Raw genomic sequence first — 27,150 nt, 5'->3', positions numbered from 1 at the left:
AAAAAAAAACGAAAAAAGAAGCACAACACCGTCAATATACTGAATTTGGATAATAAAATAATAAATAATGCAATGGCAAACATTGCTGAAATCCTGTAATTACAAATGCAAAATCAGCAAAACCAACGCCCCGAGCAGATTACTTTGCAACTTAAGCTACTTGTTAACTCTAATAATAGGTAATCCACGTCTGGGTGTGCAGGATGTTTTTGTTTTCTAAACAGGCCCTCTTTTCACCCTATGAAACCAAACAACCCCCAGCTGCCATTTACCTTTCACATTGAGCAAACTAATTAAGGTGTGAAGCCACTGGACGAGACATTTCTTCTCTGTATTCCATTTACTCAGCCAGCATGCCTTGCAGCCAGAACTGCTTAATGTGTGCTGTCATTCCCTTAAATTAAGGTCAGACAAGCTTCTGTGGTGGGTCAATTTAGTCACAATAGAAGCCAGATGAAGCTGCTGTGGGTTGGGATTTTTCTGCACTGTGGTTGGATAGGATTGTATGTCAGGTATGCAAGCCTGCGTGGCTTCCTGTAAGTGAGTCGAACAGCAGCGGTGTCGCAAGCGCCATAGAACCAAATAGTCACGATAACACCTTTAGCCTTGCATTCCATTATATGATCTTAAAGGTGTTACGACGTGGATGCATGTTTCTCGCTCATGTTCACTCCACCTTCACCACAACAACGGTTTAGTTTAGTTTAGTTAAAGGGCAATGTGCACTGTGCAGTAACATTAAAAGATAGCTGCGCCAGATTTGCTACTATGCTAATATCCATTTGTAGTCCCCAAAGAATAAAATGACAGAACAAAGTAAAATGTTCAAACAATGAAGCAACATACAAATACAGAGTACAAAGTTCTGTGTCATCAAATTAAGTGTGTAAGTGTTGCAACAGTTTTAAAAACTCTACACACAATCCAGGTCGAGTGCAAAACTTGGATATAGTAGCATTTTACAAATACACTGTATACTGTAAAGGGCCAGTGTGTAGAAATGATTGGCATTTAGTGGCGACCTAATAGAATGCAATGAGAATGCCGCACTACTGTATAGTGCCTCAGACTGCCACACTTCGCAAGCTTACCTACGTTCGCTGTAGATGGCGGCAAAACATGTCCGCCTCCTGTAAATTGAGGCGTGATCCATGTAATATAATTAGCGATTACTGGACCTATGATTATAAAAAAAAATGTTTTACTTTGATGTGATAAAATATGTTTTTTTGCTTATAATTGAAATCAATAGTGAGTTTTTAAATGAATAAACAGTGAAGAGCAAACATTTCTACACACATTCCCCCATAATCCTCCAAATCATACCACATTTTATGTTGAACATCTCTCTAGAAACATTGATTATTCAAAGCCTATCATATCTATCTGCGATAAAGTCCATCATGTGAGTTTCCTGCTTTGAAAATGACTGGATTGCAAAATCACCCCCTAAAAAAAAAAAAAAAAATCATGAGTCAGTTGCCTGGGGGGTGATGTTGTCTCCAAACAGGGCCAGCAAACGTGGCTCCGCCCCCTACCCACACACACACACACACGTAGACACACACTGAGTCGCTGGTCTACTGCGCCTTTAAGCGGCGGAACTGACCGGCGTGTGGCGGCGAGTCAAGCGGTCTCTCGGTGCGTAGTCACCCGCATTGACATGGCGTAGAGGGCGTCGAGTGTCCAGCATCCTCTTAGCGCCATGGTGGCAATCCGCGCGACGACGACGACGACGACGACGACGACGAAGACGACGATGACGACGATAACGACGACGGTGATGATGTTAGTGACGATGATGAGGATGAAGGTGATGGCGGCATCCGGGCAGGAGGACATCGCCGCCGCCGCCGCCGCCGCCGCGTTGGAGGACCTCACCACGGAGAAGGAAGCCGAGGAGAGCCACCGGCAGGACAGCGTCAATCTGCTGACCTTCATCCTGCTGCTCACCCTCACCATCCTCACCATATGGCTCTTCAAGCACCGGCGCGTGCGCTTCCTGCACGAAACCGGCCTGGCGATGATTTACGGTGAGGAAGCGCAGCGGGTTCCCAGTTGGGAAAATAGCGAGAATACTGTTCTAGCCGGCGGGAAGTAACGAAGTACAAATACTGTCATTTCCAGTACGTTACAACTTGCTTTTCTGACGGCTTTTACTCCTTACGTTGGTTGGTAAACAGATATCTGTACTTTGTATATGCTAAGCAGAATAATTGACTTTTATATTGCTCAAACAAGTTCCTTTAGATGTTGGATGTGGTATGCATTGGAGCATGACATGTTTTTTTCCAGATGGGTAATCACAAAAAAAACAAAAGAAAACCAACTTCAATGATTGAGTGAGGACAAATATATTGGGTCACACCTCTTAATCAATGAATTAATCAATTAGGATTTTGATTAAAGCCCTTTGTTTGTCGCTGACCTTTAATAATTAATGACCTTTTCGGGGCAGGCAGGGTGGTAGGGGGGGGGGGGGGGGTTGCTTTTCTGGTCCAAGTGCGCAAAGCCAACACTCATTAACCAGATGAAAAACAGATGACTTCATTGGTTGTTTGGGGTGCTTCTGGGAAACACAAAAGACTTTTACTTTCCCGCGCTTGTAAACAGTTTAAAGTTTGTGCTCTGTATGTGTGTGCGTGATGTGTTTAAACAATGAGATGAAACATTCATTTTCTATTTTACTCCAGAGATAGATGCTGGGCATACTGTATGATGTGGTATGACTTGGATCATAAGATGTTCTGTTTCATTCATATGTCCAAACATTGGACATATGATGTGGTATGCTTTGGTTGATGAGATATTTGTTTCCATAGATGGACCCGTCCCATCACTTGTGGTCCGAACTGTTGACTGACTGTTGATTCCCCCCCCCCCCATCCCTCCCGCAGGTCTGCTGGTGGGCGTCATCCTGCGCTACGGCATCCCCGCCACCAGCTACCGCAACAGGAGCCCACCCAGCTGCGCGCTGGCCAAGGGGCCGGCCAGCAGCAGCCTACTGCTCAACGTCAGCGGCAAGTTCTTCGAGTACACGCTCAAAGGCCAGATCGACTCCCGCGACATTCACAACGTGGAGCAGAACGACATGCTGCGCAAGGTGAGCCCGCAACGATGACAAATTCAACAAAATGTCCGCCTCCTTCGCTGAACCGCGGTGTTCTCTCGTTTTCTCGTAGGTGACCTTTGACCCGGAAGTCTTCTTCAACATATTGCTGCCTCCCATCATTTTCCATGCTGGTTACAGCCTGAAGAAGGTGAGATACAACACTCAGCCATTAAGGTACCTGGTGGTGTGTTGGCTCTCATTTTGGGGAGGGGGGAGGGGGGGGGGGTGATGCCTGCCAGACCCAAAACGTATTGTGAGAACTTCTTCCTTGTCCCCGGGGGGAGGCGGGGGGACATTGAGTATGAGTGAGCCATGTTCCGCGCCTCCATTGTTGAGGCGGCCGATCGGAGCTGTGGCCGTAAGGTGGTCGGTGCCTGTCGTGGCGGCAATCCTCGAACCCGTCAAGCTGAAGAAGGAGTCCTATCGGGCCTTTTCGGCCCTGTGGGACTCCGGAGGCGGCTTGACAGGCACCGACCGGCTGGCCAAGCGGAACGCGGCTTCGGCGGTCGCTGAGGCGAAAACATGGGACATGGGAGGAGTTGGGTGAGGCCGTGGAAAACGACTTCCGGACAGCTTCGCGGAAATTCTGGTCCAGCTCGACCTCCTTGAGGGTGCATGGGAGTTCACCCAACCAGTCTACATGTGTTTTGTAGATTTGGAGAAGGCATTTGACCGTGTCCCTCGGGGGGGGTGCTTCGGGAGTACGGGGTACCGAGCCCCTTGATACGGGCGGTTCCAGGTGGTTCCACTGGACAGAAGGTCAGCCAAGTGAAGCGTTCACTGACTGTGTAAACTGTAAAGTGTTAGTCAAGTGTTCTTATCCTGGAGCAGATGTTTTTTATTTATTTATTTTTTATTTGCTCTCATGCAGGCACGCACACACACACACACTTCACAAAAAGTCCTCAATCTGTTGGTTAAAGACCAAGGTCCTCACAATATAGTATGTACAAGTACACTTACACACACACACACACACACACACAAATGTCTGCCTTGGGGGTTTGCCCGTGTTTCGGTGGAACGTGTCCTTACAAGAGATTTGTTGAGAGGCCAAATGTCGAGGCACTGAACCGTGGGGTCGCGTTAAACACTTTTGATTTCTCAGGCGGACATATTTGTAGTCCTCCTGGTTTGGTTGACCCTAATGGTGGTCATGTTAATTGGAAAAAGTCAGACGGTGGAGCACTTGTACGTCGAGGTATGAGTGCAGAAACTTGCCCGTGCAAACCGTTACATAAGTGGTTGGCAGGGTTAAAGGTCACATAAAGACATGCTGGTGTTTGATCTAAAACTTGTCAGTTTGGTCCTTCATGTGTGTATACCCTCACATGCCCCCAAACACACACACACACACACACATACACGGTCACATAGTTTTTGCTGACATTCTGATCGCACATCCGGATATCCTGCATGTAAATCTTTTCCCTGACTGAGCATTTTTCTTCTTCTGCTTTTCACCCCCCCCACCAGAAACACTTCTTCAGGAATCTGGGCTCCATTCTCACCTACGCATTCCTGGGCACGGCCGTATCCTGTTTCGTGATCGGGTGAGAGTCCAAACAAGGGGATTTTTTTTATTTTTAATATGAGCTTAAGTGTCGTGTCCCGTGTAGGGGGAGATTGTATCACGGGTAAGTTGTCACATTGCAATTTTCTTCTCCACCAGAGGGCGCAACGAAAAAGTGGAATACTAGTTTTCTTCGTCTAAATTGTCAGGGGTTGTGTACTGTCTGAGAACAGAATATCACATTGTGAGCTGACATGTGTGCCAGTTATCTGTTTTGCACAACCCAACGTAAAAAAATTCAACTTTGTATATTTTGAAACAGGCATCCTACATAGACAAATTCTAGCAGTGAACTCGTTAGAGGAGATTCAGCCATCTTGTCATGCCTCATTACCTGCTCTGTTTTAAGCTAACTTTAAACTAGAGCAAGTATTAGCCAACATGGTAGTTGAGGGTAACTTGTCTCAGTCATTTTGGGGTTTGTTGTCCCATATGCAAAGAATTGGCCAATGAAAAATGCACCTCTGGCAACTCTGTTTATATTTGCCAGAATTGTTTTTCAGATGTTAAGTCTGAAGAGTGAGGAAATTAGTTTACCAGGTGGTGTTTTATTGTCTAAAAATTGATTTTCCAGTTGTTGGAACTACAGTATGCCCACATGTCAAGGACTGGTTTAAGTTTCTTGACAAACCATCCTTCCATTAACCGAAATGCTTTATTATTTTGAAATTCAATTTAATCTCAAATTTCCAGTTTAAGGAAAGCAAAACAGGCATTTGAGGCTGAGAGCTATGACCTAAAGGCCAGCACTTCCTAAGGACTTCAATCTATTTCATACTATTTTATGTTAAAGTTTGCTCAATAACTATAGTAAATGTTCAAGCTCAATGATAAACAATTTCTCTGGCTGTAAAAAGAAGAAGAAACAAAAACAGGAGAACAAGGATAATTTTTTCCTTGTTTTATCAGTTGCAAAATCCAATGTGACATCTTACCCCAATAGTGTGACAACTTACCCATTGGTGGGGCAACGTATCACATGTTCACTCCCTCTATTTGATGGCTTATAACTCTGCACTGACACAAAATATGAAAATGACATGAATACAAAAAAAGATAGCTAAGACTTTGGTCTTTCATCTGGTATACATTTTGTTTATATATGATGTAAGTATAAAAAGTGAAACAACTAGCCCCGGTCTCCCTACTTTTATAATGTATGTAATATAATTAAAAATATATGCAAGACTTTTATTTTTATTATAAATATCATTACAATTCATATAATTTTATTTAAATAGATTTAACTAAATTTATTGTATAGTAATATTTTTTTTCTTTATTGCTTAGTAATATATTTATGTATGTGTATGTAAATATTAGCTTAATCCTAATGAATAATACAAATCACCATAGATGGGCTAGCGTAAATTAGCATAGATGTTCTGATCATGCTAAATCTTCACTCAACTGCTACTTTAACACACATGCATCAGCAATACATACAAACACAACATACAACATGCAAAGGAATTTATTGCTCTCTGATCTGTGGGAACAACGAATACTGGAATTGATAATTACTGCAGTTTAGTTGTTGACCTTCTCTGCCTGCCTATTCTCCTTTCATGTTACAGCACTACACCGATTGTGCCCAAGTTTCAATTCGGACCAAATTAATGATAAATCTTATATTTTGTGTTGTCCTGGCAGGAATTTGATGTACGGCGTGGTCAAACTCATGCAAGTGGTCGGCCAGCTGAGCGACAAGTTCTACTACACCGACTGTCTTTTCTTTGGCGCCATCATCTCCGCCACCGACCCAGGTAACTTCAGTTTTCACTTTTGAGTTTATTAAAAATTGATGTCAAATGATAGAATTACCATAAACGTACAGGCATACACACCCACTTTCAATGCTACACGTATGTGTGATGTTAAAGTTGATCTCCCCCCCCCTCCCCCCTTCCATGTTTTAGTGACAGTGTTGGCCATCTTCAACGAGCTGCATGCTGACGGCGACCTATACGCGCTGCTGTTCGGCGAGAGCGTCATGAACGATGCGGTGGCCATCGTGCTGTCCTCGTGAGTTGCTTCTTTCGCAAACTTTTCACACCAAGCAGCAGCTCGAGAAATACTCCTGAGTTTGCCAAAACAGGCTTAATTAAAATAAAAAATAAAAATTATATATATATATATATATATATATATATATATATATATATATATATATAAATATATGCAGTATATATGTGACATAAAGAGCTTTAAAGCCTAAACAAAAATTATCACAAAAATATACAAATAAGACAGAAACGTAAAAAACATATATTTTAAAGAAAATAATTGTCCGACTATGAAAGCTATATATTAAAAAAAAGATACAACACAGTGAAAATACAAAAAAAAAAGCCATAAAAATAAAATTCATTCATCAATAAAAAAATAACAAAATTTAAATGAAGTTTAAAAAAAGTCATTTCACGAGCAGGAAAACCTTTTCAAAAACCCCACCAAAATTCTAGGCTACAAATAAATTAAGTGTAATTTAAAAAACATAAATACAAAAAATATGCAAAAAAATAAATAAATCCAAACCATTAAAGTGCAAGAAATAAAGAATGAATGTAATACAAAAAAACTTCTAAAAATGTTTGATCTAAAACAACAGTTTGCTCCATCAATAATCCTAAAGCAATTAAAAAAGTATATAGAATTAATAGATTAATACTGATTAACTAATATTAATAATTAATAGAAATTTGAAAAAATAGTAATTCCAAAATGACAATACAAGGCCCCCCAAATTTAAAATACCTTATTTTTTTTAATATAAAAAATACAGTATAGTGCATTTTTTAAATAAAATCTAATTAGAATTTTGAGAGACCTACAGTACTCTGGCTCCCTCTAAAGGCAAGTGTGCGTAACACACCTTGTGTTGTCTTACGGAATATTGAACCCATACAAGATGATGAGTAGGTATAGTTAAAATAATAAGCATAAAAAAATTAACCAAACAAATGATCATAACTTTTTTTTTTTTTTTTTTAACCTGGCAGCTCCATCATGGCCTACCAGCCCCGCGGCGCCAACACACACACATTTGACGCTTCGGCCTTCTTCAAGTCCGTGGGGGTTTTCCTGGGTATTTTCAGCGGCTCCTTCATGATGGGCGCCGCCACGGGGGTGGTCACCGCTCTCATATCCTTTTCAGGAGTGCTTGGCAAACAAGAACTAAAAAGTCCATGCACTCAAGTTCAAAGGCCAGGTTTTTTTTTGTGATTTGAAAAAAAGATATATCATTAAGAAAAATATACATAGACAAGATGTGACTTTAAAGTTGTTATTAGCAACTGCTAAATGTTGATGTAAACGCTCCTTAATTGCAATCCTGGTTAGTACGTGACCAAGTTCACCAAGCTGCACTGCTTCCCACTGCTGGAGACGGCCCTCTTCTTCCTCATGTCATGGAGCACCTTCCTGTTGGCCGAGGCCTGCGGATTCACAGGTGACGAAATGCATCATAATTCATGACAGGGTCATAAATCATTTAGCCACGTACCTCAAATTAAAAGATACTGATGCAGGATTTAAAAATCCGATATTATTTTGCCATTCTGCCCTTATATTAAGATGTGATGAAAAGTAGTCTCAGGTCAATTTTTGACTTGGAGCGGGGGTCATAAATCATTTTTCCGCAACCCACAAATCAAGGTAATGATGTAAACTTAGCAAATCTGAAACGGTGTTTCTTACTCAGAACAGACTGTGTGTCAGGTCGACACAATTCATTTTGTCATTATGCCATTATTATTATTATTATTGTCAATTCAGACCATTAAGAGGGTCATAAATCTCTTTGCTACAAACCACATTGAGTCATACCTTTAATCAAAGGTCTCAATGAGGCCTTCCTAGATTTTCCAAGTATTTACTCATTATGTTGTTGTGTAAGAACCAAAATACACACATACAGCTTCCAGATCAATGTTGACTAGAAACAAAGTCATAAATCTTGTTGCCACAAACCTCATGGAGCCACACCTCAGATAAAAGGTCTCCATGACAGCTTCTTAGATGTGCAATTATTTTGGTAATATGCCCACACATGTTGGCCTAGTCACTAAATAACCCGTGTTCGTGCAGGTGTGGTGTCTGTGCTTTTCTGCGGCATCACACAAGCTCACTACACCTACAACAACCTCTCCGTGGAGTCAACCAAGCGTACAAAGCAGGTAGGCACCACCCTCCATTGCTTTATTTTATTTTATTTTTTTGGGGTGGACAACCCATATGCACAAGCACACGCACATCAGTGGCCAGTATTCCCATGCCAGATGGCCCAACGATCTGCCTGCTGTGACCTTAATCGCCACCAATCGTCTGACAGGACATCCCTCCTGACTGCGTCTGTTCAGCTTGTTAAGTCATAGTCCACGGATTACATACTCATGGTAATATTTTTTCCACACAGAGCGAAGTATAATACAAATGTAATACAATAGCATCTCAGAGGTCACAACATTAGGCTTACGTGGGCAATCTGATGAATCGATCACATGACAACAAATGGAGATTGCAGACCCCCCCCCCCCCCAAAACACATCAAACGCTTCAAACAGTTTAGCAAAATCTTGATCCAACCCTCATATTAGGCCTCGTCAAATTGCCTTGGTGTACCTAATGAAGTGACTTGTATTCCGCAGCTCTTCGAAGTGCTTCACTTCCTGGCTGAGAACTTCATCTTCTCCTACATGGGCTTGGCTCTGTTCACCTTCCAGAACCACATCTTCAGCCCCATCTTCATCGCGGGTGCTTTTGTATCCTCAACAGCTGCTGCCAAAAATGATGTACTTATTTTTTGAGGGGACATAAAAAAATGTCTTAACCAATCACCTGTCAGCTTGCCATCTTCCTGGGACGAGCCTTCAACATCTACCCACTCTCCTTCCTGCTCAACCTGGGCCGCAGACACAAGATCAAAGGAAACTTCCAGCACATGATGATGTTTGCTGGTATGCCTCGCGTGCACCAAAACACCCCAAAAATCAACGTGCCTCGAACAACATCGAGTCGCATGTCAAATTAAAGGTCTTGATTAGGCCTCTTTAGATTTGACATTATTTTATCATTTACCCTGATATTATCACAAAATAAACAAAATTTGCAGCCCCAGGTCAATTTTCACTAGTAACATGGGCATATATATTTTTTTAATCAAACCACATCAAGTCACATGTCAAACTAAAGGTCTCAATGGGGCCTTTTCAGATATGACAATTTTTCTGTTATGATTCCCCCATAGTATACAATAATAATCTTAAAAACATGCAAAACAAATAAGCTTCATGTCAATTTTGACTAGTAACGGGGTCATAAATCATTTTTTGCAACAAAACAAATTAAAGGTCATTAAACTATTTTTCTGTTGTGATGCCCTCATAGTATACAATAATAATCTTAAAAACATGCAAAACAAATAAGCTTCATGTCAATTTTGACTAGTAACGGGGTCATAAATCTTTTTTTGCAACAAACCAAATTAAAGATGATATAGGTATTTTTCTGTTATGATGCCCACATAGTATACAATAATAATAATAAAAACATGCAAAACAAATAAGCTTCATGTCAATTTTGACTAGTAACGGGGTCATAAATCATTTTTTGCAACAAACCAAATTAAAGATGATATAGGTATTTTTCTGTTATGATGCCCACATAGTATACAATAATAATAATAAAAACATGCAAAACAAATAAGCTTCATGTCAATTTTGACTAGTAACAGGGTCATAAATCTTTTTTGCAACAAACCAAATTAAAGGTCATAATGAGGGTTTCCTATTTGTAATCAGTGTGTCCATTTGTCCTCTCATCTTGACGTAATGGCCCCAAAACACGTTTTCAATGTCAATTGACATCGATTTTCAAGGCCAGCACGATACGATGCGATGGCTATGACTATTTGTCTTTAATGTTGTCTTTGATGGTGTGACCCCCGATGGGCAGGACTGCGCGGGGCGATGGCGTTTGCCTTGGCCATCCGCGACACAGCCACCTACGCCCGGCAGATGATCTTCACCACCACGCTGCTCATTGTGTTCTTCACCGTGTGGGTCTTTGGAGGAGGGACCACACCTATGTTGTCTTGGTTGCACATCAGGTGACTAAACGCATTTTATTCCACGACGTTTTCATTCACGTTCCTGAATGAAAAACATGAAAAGTCACATTTTTTTTGCAAAAAAGAAAAGTTGTAAACTTACCATTAATGACTTTGAAAATTTTCCGAAAAACATATATGGTAAAAAAAAAATTTTTTTGGGGGGGGGGTGAATTATAAAAAATTAAAAAAAAAAAGGAAAACACTTATTTTTTGCAAAAAAAAGTTTTAATTCTTGCAAGAAAAAAAGTTGTATTTATTTGATGAAGAAGTCATAAAATTACAAGAAAAAAGTATTTTTTTTCCCAGAAAAAAACACATTCTCAACAGAAACTACCACTACCTTTTTTCTTCAGGAAAAAAGCAGTAATTTTTCTAAATTTCTTTTTTTTTTTTTTTTTTTTTCTAAATTTCTTTCAGCTGAATACCACATTTGTTCAAGAAGGAAGTCCGTTTTTTAAGTATAAAGTCTTCTTCATACTTAAAAAAAAAAATCCTTAAACAAAATACTTAATTTCTTGATACATTTTTTGAATATAAAATTGCTATTAGATGGGAATTATTTTCAGGGGAAAAAAACTGTAGAATGGCAAAATGAAAAATATTTTTTTAAGAAATACATATTTTTTCGAGAACAAAACAGATTTTTTTTAATAAGAAATAAGAAAGCATTTTCTTTGAATAAAATACAACTTTTTTTTTAAACATAAATTCTGCTCTTATATATATAAAAATATGATGAAACCCAAGAATGAAATTATTATTATGATTTACATTATTTGTGTTTTTTATTTCTAAACTTAAGGCAAGTAAACATTTGAAATCTCATAACTTGTTCTTGTGGCTTTTGCTGCTTTTGTGTCCATATAGTTCTGCCCTTATATTTGATTTGCCCAATGAGGCGAGACTTTCTCTGATTGGTCGTCCAGAAGATGGGGCCAGAGTGCCCACTTTCCATCTGTATGCGTCTACTGCTTTCCTCGGAATTCCTGCATAGTTTTAATCCCTGCTGCCTCGTTCTGCTCCACCCCCAAACTGTTAAACCAGTGTTTCTTTAACTTTTTGCACCAAGTACAACCATAATGATCGACATTTTAATGCATAACAGTAGAAGTAGGCCTAAGGGTTCATCCAAAAAGGAGACATAGGTTTTAATCTTAAAAAATATATTTAATAGTATATTATTATAACCCAGTGCCACCTATATCATTATGCACAGTATCAATAAATATAGTTATTAAAAAAATATACTGAAAAATGCTTCAATGCAAATGTCTTGCACTAAAAAGTTAAATGCAACTGAACTGTACTTAAGTGATTCTTTGATGTACTGCTAGAAGGAAGCCTGCATGCGCACTTTATGAATCGCTGAAATAGATGACTAATGCTTGTTTCTAGCCTCTTATTATTAGTAGGGCTACACGCACACACGCACGCACGCACACGAGAGGGCTCCTAAAGCGGATTAGGTGCATGTGTGTGCGTGTGCAAAAAAGAGGCTGTGTTTAATATGAGTAATGCGGCCTGGGTGCGAGGAGGAACCTTTTGTGTTGCCGTATAGCTCTGCCAAAATCTCTCCCTCTTGAACCCGTCGCCACGGCAACAGGGACCTCCTGCTCCAAGCGCTTCTCCATCGCCCGGCATCGTTGGTGTAATAATTACCTCCACCAAGGAAGGCGGTCGTGCATTGCCTTTTATGTCGTGATACGCAAACACTGCTGTAATTGTGCACTTAAAAAAAAAAAAATTATAATAATTGGCTTTTGCTTTATTATTATGCTAAAATATGTTTTTCAGCAAAATCCAGCCTTTTTTATCCATCTCAGTGGGCGGCCATTTTCTCGCATGCTGTCGACTGAAGATGACATCAATGTTGCTCAGAGCTCAGGCAACGACCAATCACAGCTCACCTGTTTCTGAAGCTGCGCTGTGATTGGTCGTTACCTGAGCCCTGAGCAACATAACTCACAATTAATCACAACTTTTAGATCCGTTCTAAATGTACATTTTCATACTCTTGTTAACAAAAGTGGAAAAAAATGTTAAACTAATAGAAATAGTTCAAATGAATTTTTGACGTTTATAACCGTCAATGGCAGTGAATGAGTTCATATTTATCTAAATAACCTCACCCAAAAAAAAGGTGAAAAAATATAAATATTAAAAATCACAACAAACATGTTTTATCTATATATTATTATGTCATAATTTCATGCCTAATTTATTAAAGTGATTATAATTTGCCAAAACCAAAATATTCAGCGCAAGTTCTCTGTATAATACCAGCCCGTTCTACGCCACAATAATAAACACCAATCAATTTATAACCTCTCAAAATGTGTGATAATCATCATCTGTTCCTCTTGGATCTCATTCAATTGTGCCGCTGGGGGGGGGAAAGGTCATTTTCACGGCGGCCGGCCCACATATTATTTCCATGTGTAGATGATGTGAAAGAGGAAGGCGTCCTTTCCACACTGCTTCCGCCATTTTGGCCGCAGACAAAATAGGACGTGATGCGGAATCGTGGAGGGCTATGCTGAGACTGAGGGGGGGGCTGGGGGTGTTTTCAGGATTAGCGGATGAGGGGAAGTCAGTGGAGCACCCTCTTACATAAGTGTGTATGTGTGTGCGCGTGTCTTTGTGTATGGGCGTGCGTCTTATCTCCCCTTCAGGGGCCCCTGCAGTTGTCTTCATCTCATGACAGGCTTGTTGTTGTTTTTTGTAACTTCACCACTCCTAAGATCTTGTATGTGTGCCCCCCAATGATGATCAAAAATCCGACCCCTGAAGCTAATTTCACTGAGCTACGTGGAATTTGCTACTATCACGTGTAAACCCACAAAAAGACTCAAGGAGCCATGCCTGAAAGGACACAGGAAGTCTATCATTTTGATTTGTAGCAGCTAAAAAACTTCATCGTTACAAGGTCAGATCTTGACTAGAAGCCCCCGAAGCCATTTTCAAGTAGCAACCTGAAATTTGGTAAGCATGTTTATCATGAGTAGACCTAGAAAAAAATCTCAAGAAGTCGTGCCTGAAAATAAACACAAGGTCTGCTATTTTTATTTGAAGCAGCTAAAGAACTTAGCTGAACGCTACAAGGCTAAGAGCTTGACCGAAAGCCCCCCAAAGCTGTTTAAAAATTCAGCCCCCGAAGCCATTTTCAAGTAGCAACTTGAAATTCGGTAGTCATGTGTATCATGAGTAGACCTATAAAAAAGTCTCAAGAAGTCATGCCTGAAAATAAACACAAAGTCTGCCATTTTGATTTGAAGCAGCTAAAGAACTTAGCTGAACGCTACAAGGCTAAGAGCTTGACCGAAAGCCCCCCGGCGGGGTTTAAAAATTCAGCCCCCGAAGCCAGTTTCAAGTAGCAACTTGAAATTCGGTAGTCATGTCTATCATGAGTAGACCTATAAAAAAGTCTCAAGAAGTCATGCCTGAAAATAAACACAAAGTCTGCCATTTTGATTTGAAGCAGCTAAAGAACTGTATTAGCTCAATGCTACAAAGCTAAGAGCTTGACCGAAAGCCCCCCGGCGGGGTTTAAAAATTCAGCCCCCGAAGCCATTTTCAAGTAGCAACTTGAAATTCGGTAGTCATGTCTATCATGAGTAGACCTATAAAAAAGTCTCAAGAAGTCATGCCTGAAAGTAAACACAAAGTCTGCCATTTTGATTTGAAGCAGCTAAAGAACTGTATTAGCTCAATGCTACAAGGCTAAGAGCTTGACCGAAAGCCCCCCGGCGGGGTTTAAAAATTCAGCCCCCGAAGCCATTTTCAAGTAGCAACTTGAAATTCTGTAGTCATGTCTATCATGAGTAGACCTATAAAAAAGTCTCAAGAAGTCATGCCTGAAAATAAACACAAAGTCTGCCATTTTGATTTGAAGCAGCTAAAGAACTGTATTAGCTCAATGCTACAAGGCTAAGAGCTTGACCGAAAGCCCCCCGGCGGGGTTTAAAAATTCAGCCCCCGAAGCCAGTTTCAAGTAGCAACCTGAAATTCGTTAGGAATGTCTATCATGAGTTGACCCACAAAAAAGCTATGCCTGAAATGACATAGAAAGTCTGTTATTTTGATTTGAAGCAGCTAAAAAAACCAAACAAAACAAAGGAAGGCCATTTTGTTTTGAAGCGGCCATGTTAGGGTCATTCGTCTAAAACGTCCATTTTAAACCATAATGGCGGACTTCCTGTTGAATTTCAGGAATGGCTCTTTTAGACTTTTATGTGTCCTGTCTCGATAGACATGTCCACTAATTTTCATGTAATTCAGTCAAACTGGTGTTGGGAGATATAGAATAATTGTTTTTATAGGAGGATTTATGGATGCCTTTTTTCATTCGAGTGGCGGCCGAGGAAAATTAGAACAAAAAGCTCCTTCATCCCAAAGTGATATTTATTGTGTCGTTGTCATGGAGACCTCTAAAAGCAACCAGAAGAATTCCCCACTGTTTATTGTTTGCAGAAGTTCATAGAAGGCCACATTTGTCTTCTTCGGCTCGTGTCCAAAGCGGGGATTATCGCCAACAGCTTATATGAATTAAAAGTGCCCCTCTTGAAAAATCCTGCTTGTGACGATTTTAATCCCCTCGTGCTGTAAGAGACACCAGAGGGGCAATTATTTATACCCGTGAGTGTTTGACATATGGGTTTGATATTTAAATTCATTTCAATGTTTGTTTCTTTTTAGCTGTCTAAACTCCCTTCCAGTGTTTGTTTCAAAATCTGCAATATGTCGTTTTGGGTTTGTCAACTGCAACAAGGTCTGTGTTGATGAAACAGGATGTTGTGGCTTTAAAAAAAAAAAAAAATTATGACGCTACATTCAGGGCAAGCATACAACGTAAATGTCCAAAATGAGACCTTGTGAGACGATGATTTTGTCTTTCCGTGTTGCAGGGTGGGAGTGGACCCAGAGCATGACCCGCAGCCTTGTGCGGACACCTTCCAGGTCCTACAAGGGGTGAGGCTCATATTGCTATGAAGTTTTTTTTTTTTTACATAACTAACATATTTTCTGTTTATGATTATTTTTGTTTTTTAAAGTGACTAATTGGGTAAGAGTGACTTGTATAGTTTGACTGAATGCATTCAACCTAAAAACAATGTCTAAGCACTTAATTTGCTTAATGCTGTTATTATTATTCAACCAAGGAAAAATAAATACAATTAATTTAAATGATGTTCTAGAAAATACATTTGGGTTAAATAATCTTTCTAACATTTGGCCATAAAAAAAGAACATTCCTTTTTTCATAAAATAAAAACACGATAGGTGAATATTGCAATTCCTTAACAGATGCATTTTTATTTCAATTTGTATTTAATTTTAAATAAATTACATAACTTGATTTCATTATTTTATTTTATATATATTTTTTAAATGTACAATTACTTCATTTGGGATGTATTTTAATCACTTGGTTTTATATCATTTAGATAAATATATATACAAAAAAATAATAAAATTATTCAAATACAAATGATTAATACCTAAATAAATTCAATTTTAATGACACATTTTTGTATTACAGTTCTATAATTAAAACAAAAACTAATGTTTTTAAAATTAATTACAGATGAATCTGAAAATGTAGGATTCCTTTAACTTGAATGTTTTAAATGTATTAAATTAGACCAATTAATTGAAAACAGAAATTCATTGTTTGACTCATGAAGCAGTGACGCCGCTATCACGATTTAGCACGTGAGAGCATCCAATATCCAATCAGGTTCCATCACATCATGCAGGACGGCAGGAATTAAGGCCAGACGTCACGTTTTTTTCTCTTGTACACAAATACTTTTACTTCTGCTTCTGCAATTGAAGAGAGGAAGAAGACTCGAAAAGCCTGTCAAATCAGCAAATGGAGGCCAAGTCCTTAACTCTTTGACTGCCAGACGTTTTCAGAAAAGGGTTGCCGTGGGTGCCAGACCGATTTAAGCATTTTGACTGATCTTTCAAGGTCTACAGAAAATTATGTGTTTGGACTATGGAAACACACATACTACCAAATGAAAGATTGGACTCTCATCTTTCATCAGAAAAAAAAGTTTGTTTCTACCTTATTCCGTTTTTCAGTAATCAACAATAGAAAATGGTTAGTTTCACCTCTGTTTTGAAACAAACGTCTTTTAACGTCTTTGGCACTCCTCCATAGGATTTTACCAAACGTTATTTAACGTTTTTGGCAGTCAAAGAGTTTTAAAGAAACAGGGCGCCTTGAATGCTTTTGTGAAGTTGAACATCAAACATCAATCCCACAATGCAATGCGTTTACTTGTATGCGAACCGTGCAGGAGGCCCCCCAGGCCGAAGGGCAGAGCAAAACCAAGCAGGAGAGTGCCTGGCTCTTCAGGATGTGGTACACTTTCGATCACAAGTATCCTACTTTTATTGTTGTTGTTGTTGTTTGAGAATAATAGGAACAGTATTGATATACTAATGTATTCAAGTTAAGATGATAATGAAGTGACAGGAACTATATACCTTGTAAAAATCATTATGCACCCAAAAAACTTTTAAAATAATACTAACATTTGAGTGATAATACTATTACATACCGTACGTTTACCCACCATTTTGCGGGTAAACGTGTGGCGACGTAGCAGAAAAGCAGGAACAAAAACTTTCTTGAGGGGGGGTTGCATCTATTTCCTTAATAGCCATTCAGCTACTTGAAGCCCATCCTGACACACAGCGGCCCCCCGCTGGCTTCCACGCTGCCCGGCTACTGCGGACCCCTCGCTAGCTGCCTGACCAGCCCACGCGCCCACGAGGTTAGTCGACAACCACTGTAGACAAAACATACTTGACTTTTTTTCACATGGGCATGGAGGCCTTTTTGTGCCAAAATTAAATACAACAATAAAAAATGGAGGGTAAGTTCAAAGGCAATCAATCAATTAAAATGTGACGAAATTCAGTAAAATGTGAGACAACAAATAATCCCCATGATCTAATGAGGATTACATCCTATTATCTAGGGGTCACTTGTTGCTAGGCAAAATTCGTGGGGCACAATCACGTGTGCCCAAGTGCACTCAACAAATTGGCATTTGTTATACACGCACTTCATGTTGTTTCCTGATCCCAATTTGGGGTCAGAGGGCCCTCCAGAAATGTATTTATTTTACAAATTTAATTTTTAATTTAGTCATGCAATGCAGAAAGTACGCATTTAATAGAAAGATGCTTTATTTCAGCTTTGTAGTATTGCGGCTAAATTAGCATGCTAACATCACATGACTGGAATTTTAATAAATTATCTTATTGTTTATTTTTAACGGGGGTTTTTTTTTGGGCCACATTAAATATAAACCAACTATGTGTTCTTTAAAGCTAATTTAGCATGCTAACATCACATGACTGGAATTTTAATAAATTATCTTATTGTTTATTTTTAACGTTTTTTTTTTTGGGCCACATTAAATAGAAACCAACTATGTGTTCTTTAAAGCTAATTTAGCATGCTAACATCACATGACTGGAATTTTAATAAATTATCTTATTGTTTATTTTTAACGGGTTTTTTTTTGGGCCACATTAAATAGAAACCAACTATGTGTTCTTTAAAGCTAATTTAGCATACTAAGATCACATGACTGGAATTTGAATAAATGATCCAGATTTTTTATTGCCATCAAACAACACCATGACTTTGTGATGCAACTAAACCTAGCTTGTAGCTAATGCTAGCATGTAAATGAGCTTTAATGCGTCACAATGTAGCGGCGTAGTAACAAAAGCACATTTGAGGCTAAATGCCATTTCTTTTTTTCTTTTTTTCTTTTTCGGAAGTCTCCCTTTGGGAATACTGAAGCCTTTTCACTCGGGAGAATCGCAACGTTGTCCGGGAGTTCCCGCCTCCTGCCAGCAATTGCGTACAAAGGAGAAAATGGATAGTCAAGAAGCCTTTTTATTTGAACTGCGTGGGCACAAAAGGCCTTTTTTTTCTGCATCTCTGCACAACCTCAATGTTGATCAGTGTTGTAAGACGCTGTGCTTGGCGTCGTATGAAAATAATTCTCCCCACAGATGACGAAATTCAAAAGTTTATGCTTCTTCTACTTCCGCAAAATGGTGTTTTTCACAGTCGATTTCATTCGTCTTACCTGTGGTCCATTTGCGCATACGTATGTTAATGTTGCCCCTCCCCGCGTGCTGCCAACGTAAATGTCCCGTCCCGCCTGTTTTCCGATGTCCAGCTGTGCCCCGCGGCCCGGCTATTGATCGTCAGCCATCAATGAGAGTGTGAAACCTCACGCCACAACACGGGCAGGAAATGCCTGAATGCGAATCATCAGCATGTGGCCCTCGGATGCACTTTTGCATGAAATAGAACCAGAGTGTCGCTCAGTAGGGCGGAGACCTCCGCCAAGGCCAGCCTGTTAAGAATAGTGTGTTTGTTTGTGCAGCTGTTTGTTCGTTAGCAGGCTACTTCCAGGTTAATGGAGGATTTCTTCAGGCTGAAGACTCCGAACATCAGCATGATGCATGTATTGTTAATTGTTGTAAAAAGAAGACAATTTTTTTATTTTTTTATTATTATTATTTAAAAAAATATATATATATCCTGCAGAGCTCAGTATTGTTCATTCGGTAATTTTACCGATTTGACATGTCATCATCATTGCTCTCCTTGTTTTTAAATTTTTTTTAAATTTTTTTTTGTATGTGGGTGATTATGTGCATGTGCGTGCGAGTGTGTGTGTATTCATTAGTTCACCTAAAACCTATTGGAAAAAAAATCCCATACCGTTCACCTAAACCGAACACTTACAGCCAAAGTCGTGAGGCCGTCAGGAAACCCGAGAAAGAACCAAAGAAAAAAGAAGACAAATTGTTAGTGTTGCACTTTCCTAAAAAGAAGACCAACTGTTAGTGTTGCATGTTTCTCAAAAGAAGACAAACTATTGATGTTGCATTTTCCGAAAAAAGAGCACAGATTGTTGTTGTTACAAGTTCCTAAAAAGAAGACAAACAATTGGTTGGTGTCACGCTTTCCCAAAAAGAAGACAAATTGTTATTGTCACAGATTTCGAAAAGAGGATAAACTATTGGTGTCACACATTTGTAAAAAGAGAACGAACTACTCGTGGGCCATTTTCCTAAAAAGAAAACAAACTACTGGTGTCGCACTTTCTGAAAAATAAGTAAATTGTTGTTTTCACACGTTTCTAAAAGAAGACAGACTGTTGGTGTCACACATTTCTAAAAAGAGAACAAACTACTGGTGTCGCGCGCTCCTAAAAAGCAAACAAACTACTGGTGTGACACGTTCCTAAAAAGAAAACAAACTACTGGTGTCGCACTTTCTGAAAAATAAGTAAATTGTTGTTTTCACACGTTTCTAAAAGAAGACAGACTGTTGGTGTCACACATTTCTAAAAAGAGAACAAACTACTGGTGTCGCGCGCTCCTAAAAAGCAAACAAACTACTGGTGTGACACGTTCCTAAAAAGAAAACAAACTACTGGTGTCGCACTTTCTGAAAAATAAGTAAATTGTTGTTTTCACACGTTTCTAAAAGAAGACAGACTGTTGGTGTCACACATTTCTAAAAAGACAACAAACTACTGGTGTCGCGCGCTCCTAAAAAGCAAACAAACTATTGGTGTCGCACTTTCTGAAAAAGAAATTGTTGTTGCACGTTCCTAAAAAGAAGGCAATTTATTGGTAATGCATTTCCTAAAAAGAAGACAAACTGTTGGTGTCGCGCTTTCTGAAAAGGAAGACAAATTGTTGTTGTCACACGTTTCTAAAAGAAGACAAACTACTTGTGTCACACATTCTTAAAATGAAAACGAACTACTGGTGTGACACGTTCCTAAAAAGAAAACAAACTACTGGTGTCGCACTTTCTGAAAAATAAGTAAATTGTTGTTTTCACACGTTTCTAAAAGAAGACAGACTGTTGGTGTCACACATTTCTAAAAAGAGAAAAAACTACTGGTGTCGTGCGCTCCTAAAAAGCAAACAAACTACTGGTGTGACACGTTCCTAAAAAGAAAACAAACTACTGGTGTCGCACTTTCTGAAAAATAAGTAAATTGTTGTTTTCACACGTTTCTAAAAGAAGACAGACTGTTGGTGTCACACATTTCTAAAAAGACAACAAACTACTGGTGTCGCGCGCTCCTAAAAAGCAAACAAACTATTGGTGTCGCACTTTCTGAAAAATAAATTGTTGTTGCACGTTCCTAAAAAGAAGGCAATTTATTGGTAATGCATTTCCTAAAAAGAAGACAAACTGTTGGTGTCGCGCTTTCTGAAAAGGAAGACAAATTGTTGTTGTCACACGTTTCTAAAAGAAGACAAACTACTTGTGTCACACATTCTTAAAATGAAAACGAACTACTGGTGTGACACGTTCCTAAAAAGAAAACAAACTACTGGTGTCGCACTTTCTGAAAAATAAGTAAATTGTTGTTTTCACACGTTTCTAAAAGAAGACAGACTGTTGGTGTCACACATTTCTAAAAAGAGAAAAAACTACTGGTGTCGTGCGCTCCTAAAAAGCAAACAAACTACTGGTGTGACACGTTCCTAAAAAGAAAACAAACTACTGGTGTCGCACTTTCTGAAAAATAAGTAAATTGTTGTTTTCACACGTTTCTAAAAGAAGACAGACTGTTGGTGTCACACATTTCTAAAAAGACAACAAACTACTGGTGTCGCGCGCTCCTAAAAAGCAAACAAACTATTGGTGTCGCACTTTCTGAAAAAGAAATTGTTGTTGCACGTTCCTAAAAAGAAGGCAATTTATTGGTAATGCATTTCCTAAAAAGAAGACAAACTGTTGGTGTCGCGCTTTCTGAAAAGGAAGACAAATTGTTGTTGTCACACGTTTCTAAAAGAAGACAAACTACTTGTGTCACACATTCTTAAAATGAAAACGAACTACTGGTGTGACACGTTCCTAAAAAGAAAACAAACTACTGGTGTCGCACTTTCTGAAAAATAAGTAAATTGTTGTTTTCACACGTTTCTAAAAGAAGACAGACTGTTGGTGTCACACATTTCTAAAAAGAGAAAAAACTACTGGTGTCGTGCGCTCCTAAAAAGCAAACAAACTACTGGTGTGACACGTTCCTAAAAAGAAAACAAACTACTGGTGTCGCACTTTCTGAAAAATAAGTAAATTGTTGTTTTCACACGTTTCTAAAAGAAGACAGACTGTTGGTGTCACACATTTCTAAAAAGACAACAAACTACTGGTGTCGCGCGCTCCTAAAAAGCAAACAAACTATTGGTGTCGCACTTTCTGAAAAATAAATTGTTGTTGCACGTTCCTAAAAAGAAGGCAATTTATTGGTAATGCATTTCCTAAAAAGAAGACAAACTGTTGGTGTCGCGCTTTCTGAAAAGGAAGACAAATTGTTGTTGTCACACGTTTCTAAAAGAAGACAAACTACTTGTGTCACACATTCTTAAAATGAAAACGAACTACTGGTGTGACACGTTCCTAAAAAGAAAACAAACTACTGGTGTCGCACTTTCTGAAAAATAAGTAAATTGTTGTTTTCACACGTTTCTAAAAGAAGACAGACTGTTGGTGTCACACATTTCTAAAAAGAGAAAAAACTACTGGTGTCGTGCGCTCCTAAAAAGCAAACAAACTACTGGTGTGACACGTTCCTAAAAAGAAAACAAACTACTGGTGTCGCACTTTCTGAAAAATAAGTAAATTGTTGTTTTCACACGTTTCTAAAAGAAGACAGACTGTTGGTGTCACACATTTCTAAAAAGACAACAAACTACTGGTGTCGCGCGCTCCTAAAAAGCAAACAAACTATTGGTGTCGCACTTTCTGAAAAATAAATTGTTGTTGCACGTTCCTAAAAAGAAGGCAATTTATTGGTAATGCATTTCCTAAAAAGAAGACAAACTGTTGGTGTCGCGCTTTCTGAAAAGGAAGACAAATTGTTGTTGTCACACGTTTCTAAAAGAAGACAAACTACTTGTGTCACACATTCTTAAAATGAAAACGAACTACTGGTGTGACACGTTCCTAAAAAGAAAACAAACTACTGGTGTCGCACTTTCTGAAAAATAAGTAAATTGTTGTTTTCACACGTTTCTAAAAGAAGACAGACTGTTGGTGTCACACATTTCTAAAAAGAGAAAAAACTACTGGTGTCGTGCGCTCCTAAAAAGCAAACAAACTACTGGTGTGACACGTTCCTAAAAAGAAAACAAACTACTGGTGTCGCACTTTCTGAAAAATAAGTAAATTGTTGTTTTCACACGTTTCTAAAAGAAGACAGACTGTTGGTGTCACACATTTCTAAAAAGACAACAAACTACTGGTGTCGCGCGCTCCTAAAAAGCAAACAAACTATTGGTGTCGCACTTTCTGAAAAATAAATTGTTGTTGCACGTTCCTAAAAAGAAGGCAATTTATTGGTAATGCATTTCCTAAAAAGAAGACAAACTGTTGGTGTCGCGCTTTCTGAAAAGGAAGACAAATTGTTGTTGTCACACGTTTCTAAAAGAAGACAAACTACTTGTGTCACACATTCTTAAAATGAAAACGAACTACTGGTGTGACACGTTCCTAAAAAGAAAACAAACTACTGGTGTCGCACTTTCTGAAAAATAAGTAAATTGTTGTTTTCACACGTTTCTAAAAGAAGACAGACTGTTGGTGTCACACATTTCTAAAAAGAGAAAAAACTACTGGTGTCGTGCGCTCCTAAAAAGCAAACAAACTACTGGTGTGACACGTTCCTAAAAAGAAAACAAACTACTGGTGTCGCACTTTCTGAAAAATAAGTAAATTGTTGTTTTCACACGTTTCTAAAAGAAGACAGACTGTTGGTGTCACACATTTCTAAAAAGACAACAAACTACTGGTGTCGCGCGCTCCTAAAAAGCAAACAAACTATTGGTGTCGCACTTTCTGAAAAATAAATTGTTGTTGCACGTTCCTAAAAAGAAGGCAATTTATTGGTAATGCATTTCCTAAAAAGAAGACAAACTGTTGGTGTCGCGCTTTCTGAAAAGGAAGACAAATTGTTGTTGTCACACGTTTCTAAAAGAAGACAAACTACTTGTGTCACACATTCTTAAAATGAAAACGAACTACTGGTGTGACACGTTCCTAAAAAGAAAACAAACTACTGGTGTCGCACTTTCTGAAAAATAAGTAAATTGTTGTTTTCACACGTTTCTAAAAGAAGACAGACTGTTGGTGTCACACATTTCTAAAAAGAGAAAAAACTACTGGTGTCGTGCGCTCCTAAAAAGCAAACAAACTACTGGTGTGACACGTTCCTAAAAAGAAAACAAACTACTGGTGTCGCACTTTCTGAAAAATAAGTAAATTGTTGTTTTCACACGTTTCTAAAAGAAGACAGACTGTTGGTGTCACACATTTCTAAAAAGACAACAAACTACTGGTGTCGCGCGCTCCTAAAAAGCAAACAAACTATTGGTGTCGCACTTTCTGAAAAATAAATTGTTGTTGCACGTTCCTAAAAAGAAGGCAATTTATTGGTAATGCATTTCCTAAAAAGAAGACAAACTGTTGGTGTCGCGCTTTCTGAAAAGGAAGACAAATTGTTGTTGTCACACGTTTCTAAAAGAAGACAAACTACTGGTGTCACACATTCTTAAAATGAAAACGAACTACTGGTGTGACACGTTCCTAAAAAGAAGACTAACTATTGGTGTCACACTTTCCGACAATTAAGACAAATTGTTGTCACACGTTCCTAAAGAGAAGGCAAATTATTGGTATTGCACTTTCTGAAAAAGAAGACAAACTATTGGTGGCACACTTTCCAAAAGAAAAAGACAATCGATGGCTATCATGCTTTTCAAAAAAGCAGACAAATTATCGGTGTCACATGTTATGAAGAAGAAAACGAACTACTGATTTTGCCTTAAATCAAATTATTGGCGTTTGCTGCAAAATCACGTTCCACTCCGAACCTCCTTTTCCAGAACCACGAGCAGCTGAGGGACCCGGAGCGCGACGACGGCGACCTGTCCTTCACGTTCGGCGACGCGGCCATCGCCACCAACGGGCTGTCCGCCGAGGGCTGCGGTGGCGGCGGCACGGCGGGTTGGAACTCCAACGGGAAACGTGGCGGCAGCACGTCCGAGGAAGCTCTGGAGCGCGAGCTGGACTCCCGAGAGCAGGAGCTGCTGAGTCGAGGCACCCGCTTGGTTTTCCCCATCGAGGATCACATCTGATGCACGCCTGGTTTGCCTGCAACTTCCTCCAGATCTTTTGTCGTTGTCCGATCAGGCCAAATAGGACAAAGCTTGAAACATGAACATGTATTACCTCCGCCAAGGAACTTGCGTTTCATTCATCAGTGCTGGGTTTGTCTGGTTTGTTTGCATACGTTTATTCCCTCGGATATGCGAATGTGACGAGACGTCAGCCCGTGATTTAGCGACTTCAGCAATTATTACTACTAACATTTATTACCTTCACCAGGGAGCTAATTAATCTTTTTATCGAATAAAAGACTAACCCAATAGTAAAGGGTTAGTCTTCTGTTTGTTTGTTTGCTTGCTTGCCACTTCCTGGCACCATTTGTGACCAAATGTCACGCAAGCAAAAAAGAAACAAAAATACTAGTTGCAAGGTTATGATTACTGTATTAACAATTATTGCCTCCACCAAGGAAAATGAGTTGTCATCAAGTAGGCCAAACATGACTTGACATAAATCCATAGTTTAGCATTTTTTATCAGGACCGGGTTAGTGTCTATAATTCTTGGTTTCAACTTGATAGAAACTTTTTTTTTTTTCATCCATCTCAGAAGGCGGCCATTTTGCCACTTCGACTGAAGATGACATCAACGTTGCTCAGGTTTCAACTAACAACCAATCACGGCTCAGCTTCAGAAAACAGGTGAGCTGTGATTGGTAGTTGCCTGATCACCCCGAGCAAGTGGCAAAATGGATCAAAATGGCTGGATTTTGCTTCGTAACTCATATTCCGCAAATATAATATTAATCAGAATGTCATGTTGAGACATTCTATTATTGTCAAGAAATGTTTACGGTTGGCTTTTACTTTAAAGTGGACTTTGATTTGGGTACTTTGGAACATTTTCAAAATGGACCCAGAACAACGACAGAACTTAAGCAAGCCATCATAAAATAATAACCATTAGGATAACAATATTTTTCCCAGAAAGTGCGAGAAAATCAAAATCCATAGTTTAGCATTTTTAATGTTTAACATGTATTACTTCTGCCAAGGAGCTCGTCTTTTCTTCACCAGGACCCGGTTAGTGTCTCTTAATTCTTGGTTTCAACTTGCTGGAAACTTTTTTTTTTTCTTCATCCAACAGGGCCAAATGTGACATGATGGAGGTTTGTCAATGATTAACTGTAACAATTACGGATTACTGACATTCATTACCTTTACCAAGGAGCCTGTGTGTGTCCAACATTTTATTTATTTATTTTTACAAATTCCACTTATGTGTTTAATGTGGCCAATTATGACTTCGCATATACTGTAAGTCCAGAGTTCATATACCTCCACCAAGGAAGCAGTTTCACCATTCATTTTTATTTATTTTTTTATTTTTTTCTTAATTATTTCATCCGATTGGGATGAACTGTGCTTAAGTGGAACCTTTAAGGTCAAATGCAATCCATTCTGGTGACAATTTTTCACGAAAATAATACGTGCATTTAACGGTCATTCATGTGTAAAGAAGACGTTTACCGCTGTGTAATATAACGACGACTCTGCTAAGGCCTTTCATAAAGATATATAAGCGTAAATGCCATTTGCCGTTCTATCTGTACCGTCGACTTTCAAACCTTCTGCAGTGGCATCGCAAGCAAAAAATGCCAAAGAAAAAGCAAAAAATAAAGTTGAATAAAGTGTTACGATTGACTTTAGAGGTTCCACTGTTAACCGAATACGTGTAAAGCATCAATGTGAGATGTTTTGCCCGTTGAAGATGGCTGTGACGTTGTTTTGCACTGACCGACCAATCGGAGCCATATGATTGGTTAAAACTGTGGTTCTTCCTTTTTTTTTTCTTTGCTGAAACATGCACTTGTTGACGGGGTCGGGGGGTCGGGGGGGGGGGACCGTCCTTGATGTGTGACAATGACATTTCATATAAATAATATAGTTTGGTTGGGAATGCAGCTCAGTATTTACGCTAATGTTTAGGCTAGCAGTTGCTGCCCTTGAATGGACATGTTAATAAGCGGTTTTGTTGACGGGATGGGGGTTGGGGTAAGCAAAGTGTGGGTGGGGGGGGGAGGCTATGGGGCAAGGGAAGCGTTGCCCCTCCAGACCGCCAGCTGCAGCGGGGGGTCACGAAAACCAGCGGCAAATTAAAAATGGAGCATAATGA

At 39.2% G+C, this 27,150-nt stretch overlaps 1 protein-coding gene across 1 annotated transcript; it reads left to right on the top strand.

Moving 5' to 3' along the window:
• Window positions 1-1,553: 1,553 nt before the first annotated feature.
• slc9a7 (solute carrier family 9 member 7) lies at window positions 1,554-27,150 on the top strand. Its single transcript, XM_077583390.1, has 16 exons — window positions 1,554-2,033; window positions 2,898-3,103; window positions 3,183-3,260; window positions 4,589-4,665; window positions 6,339-6,451; window positions 6,605-6,710; window positions 7,688-7,829; window positions 8,031-8,136; window positions 8,775-8,863; window positions 9,335-9,448; window positions 9,532-9,643; window positions 10,641-10,794; window positions 15,702-15,765; window positions 17,103-17,185; window positions 17,477-17,582; window positions 24,754-27,150. Exons 1-16 carry the CDS (start codon window positions 1,706-1,708, stop codon window positions 25,003-25,005), a joined length of 2,130 nt encoding a protein of 709 aa, XP_077439516.1. The 5' UTR covers window positions 1,554-1,705; the 3' UTR covers window positions 25,006-27,150.

Source organism: Vanacampus margaritifer, chromosome 13 (assembly GCF_051991255.1).
Source record: "Vanacampus margaritifer isolate UIUO_Vmar chromosome 13, RoL_Vmar_1.0, whole genome shotgun sequence".
Classification (NCBI taxonomy): domain Eukaryota; kingdom Metazoa; phylum Chordata; class Actinopteri; order Syngnathiformes; family Syngnathidae; genus Vanacampus; species Vanacampus margaritifer.
The sequence above is the reverse complement of the archived record's forward strand: the minus strand, read 5'-3'. Positions and strand labels throughout refer to the sequence as shown.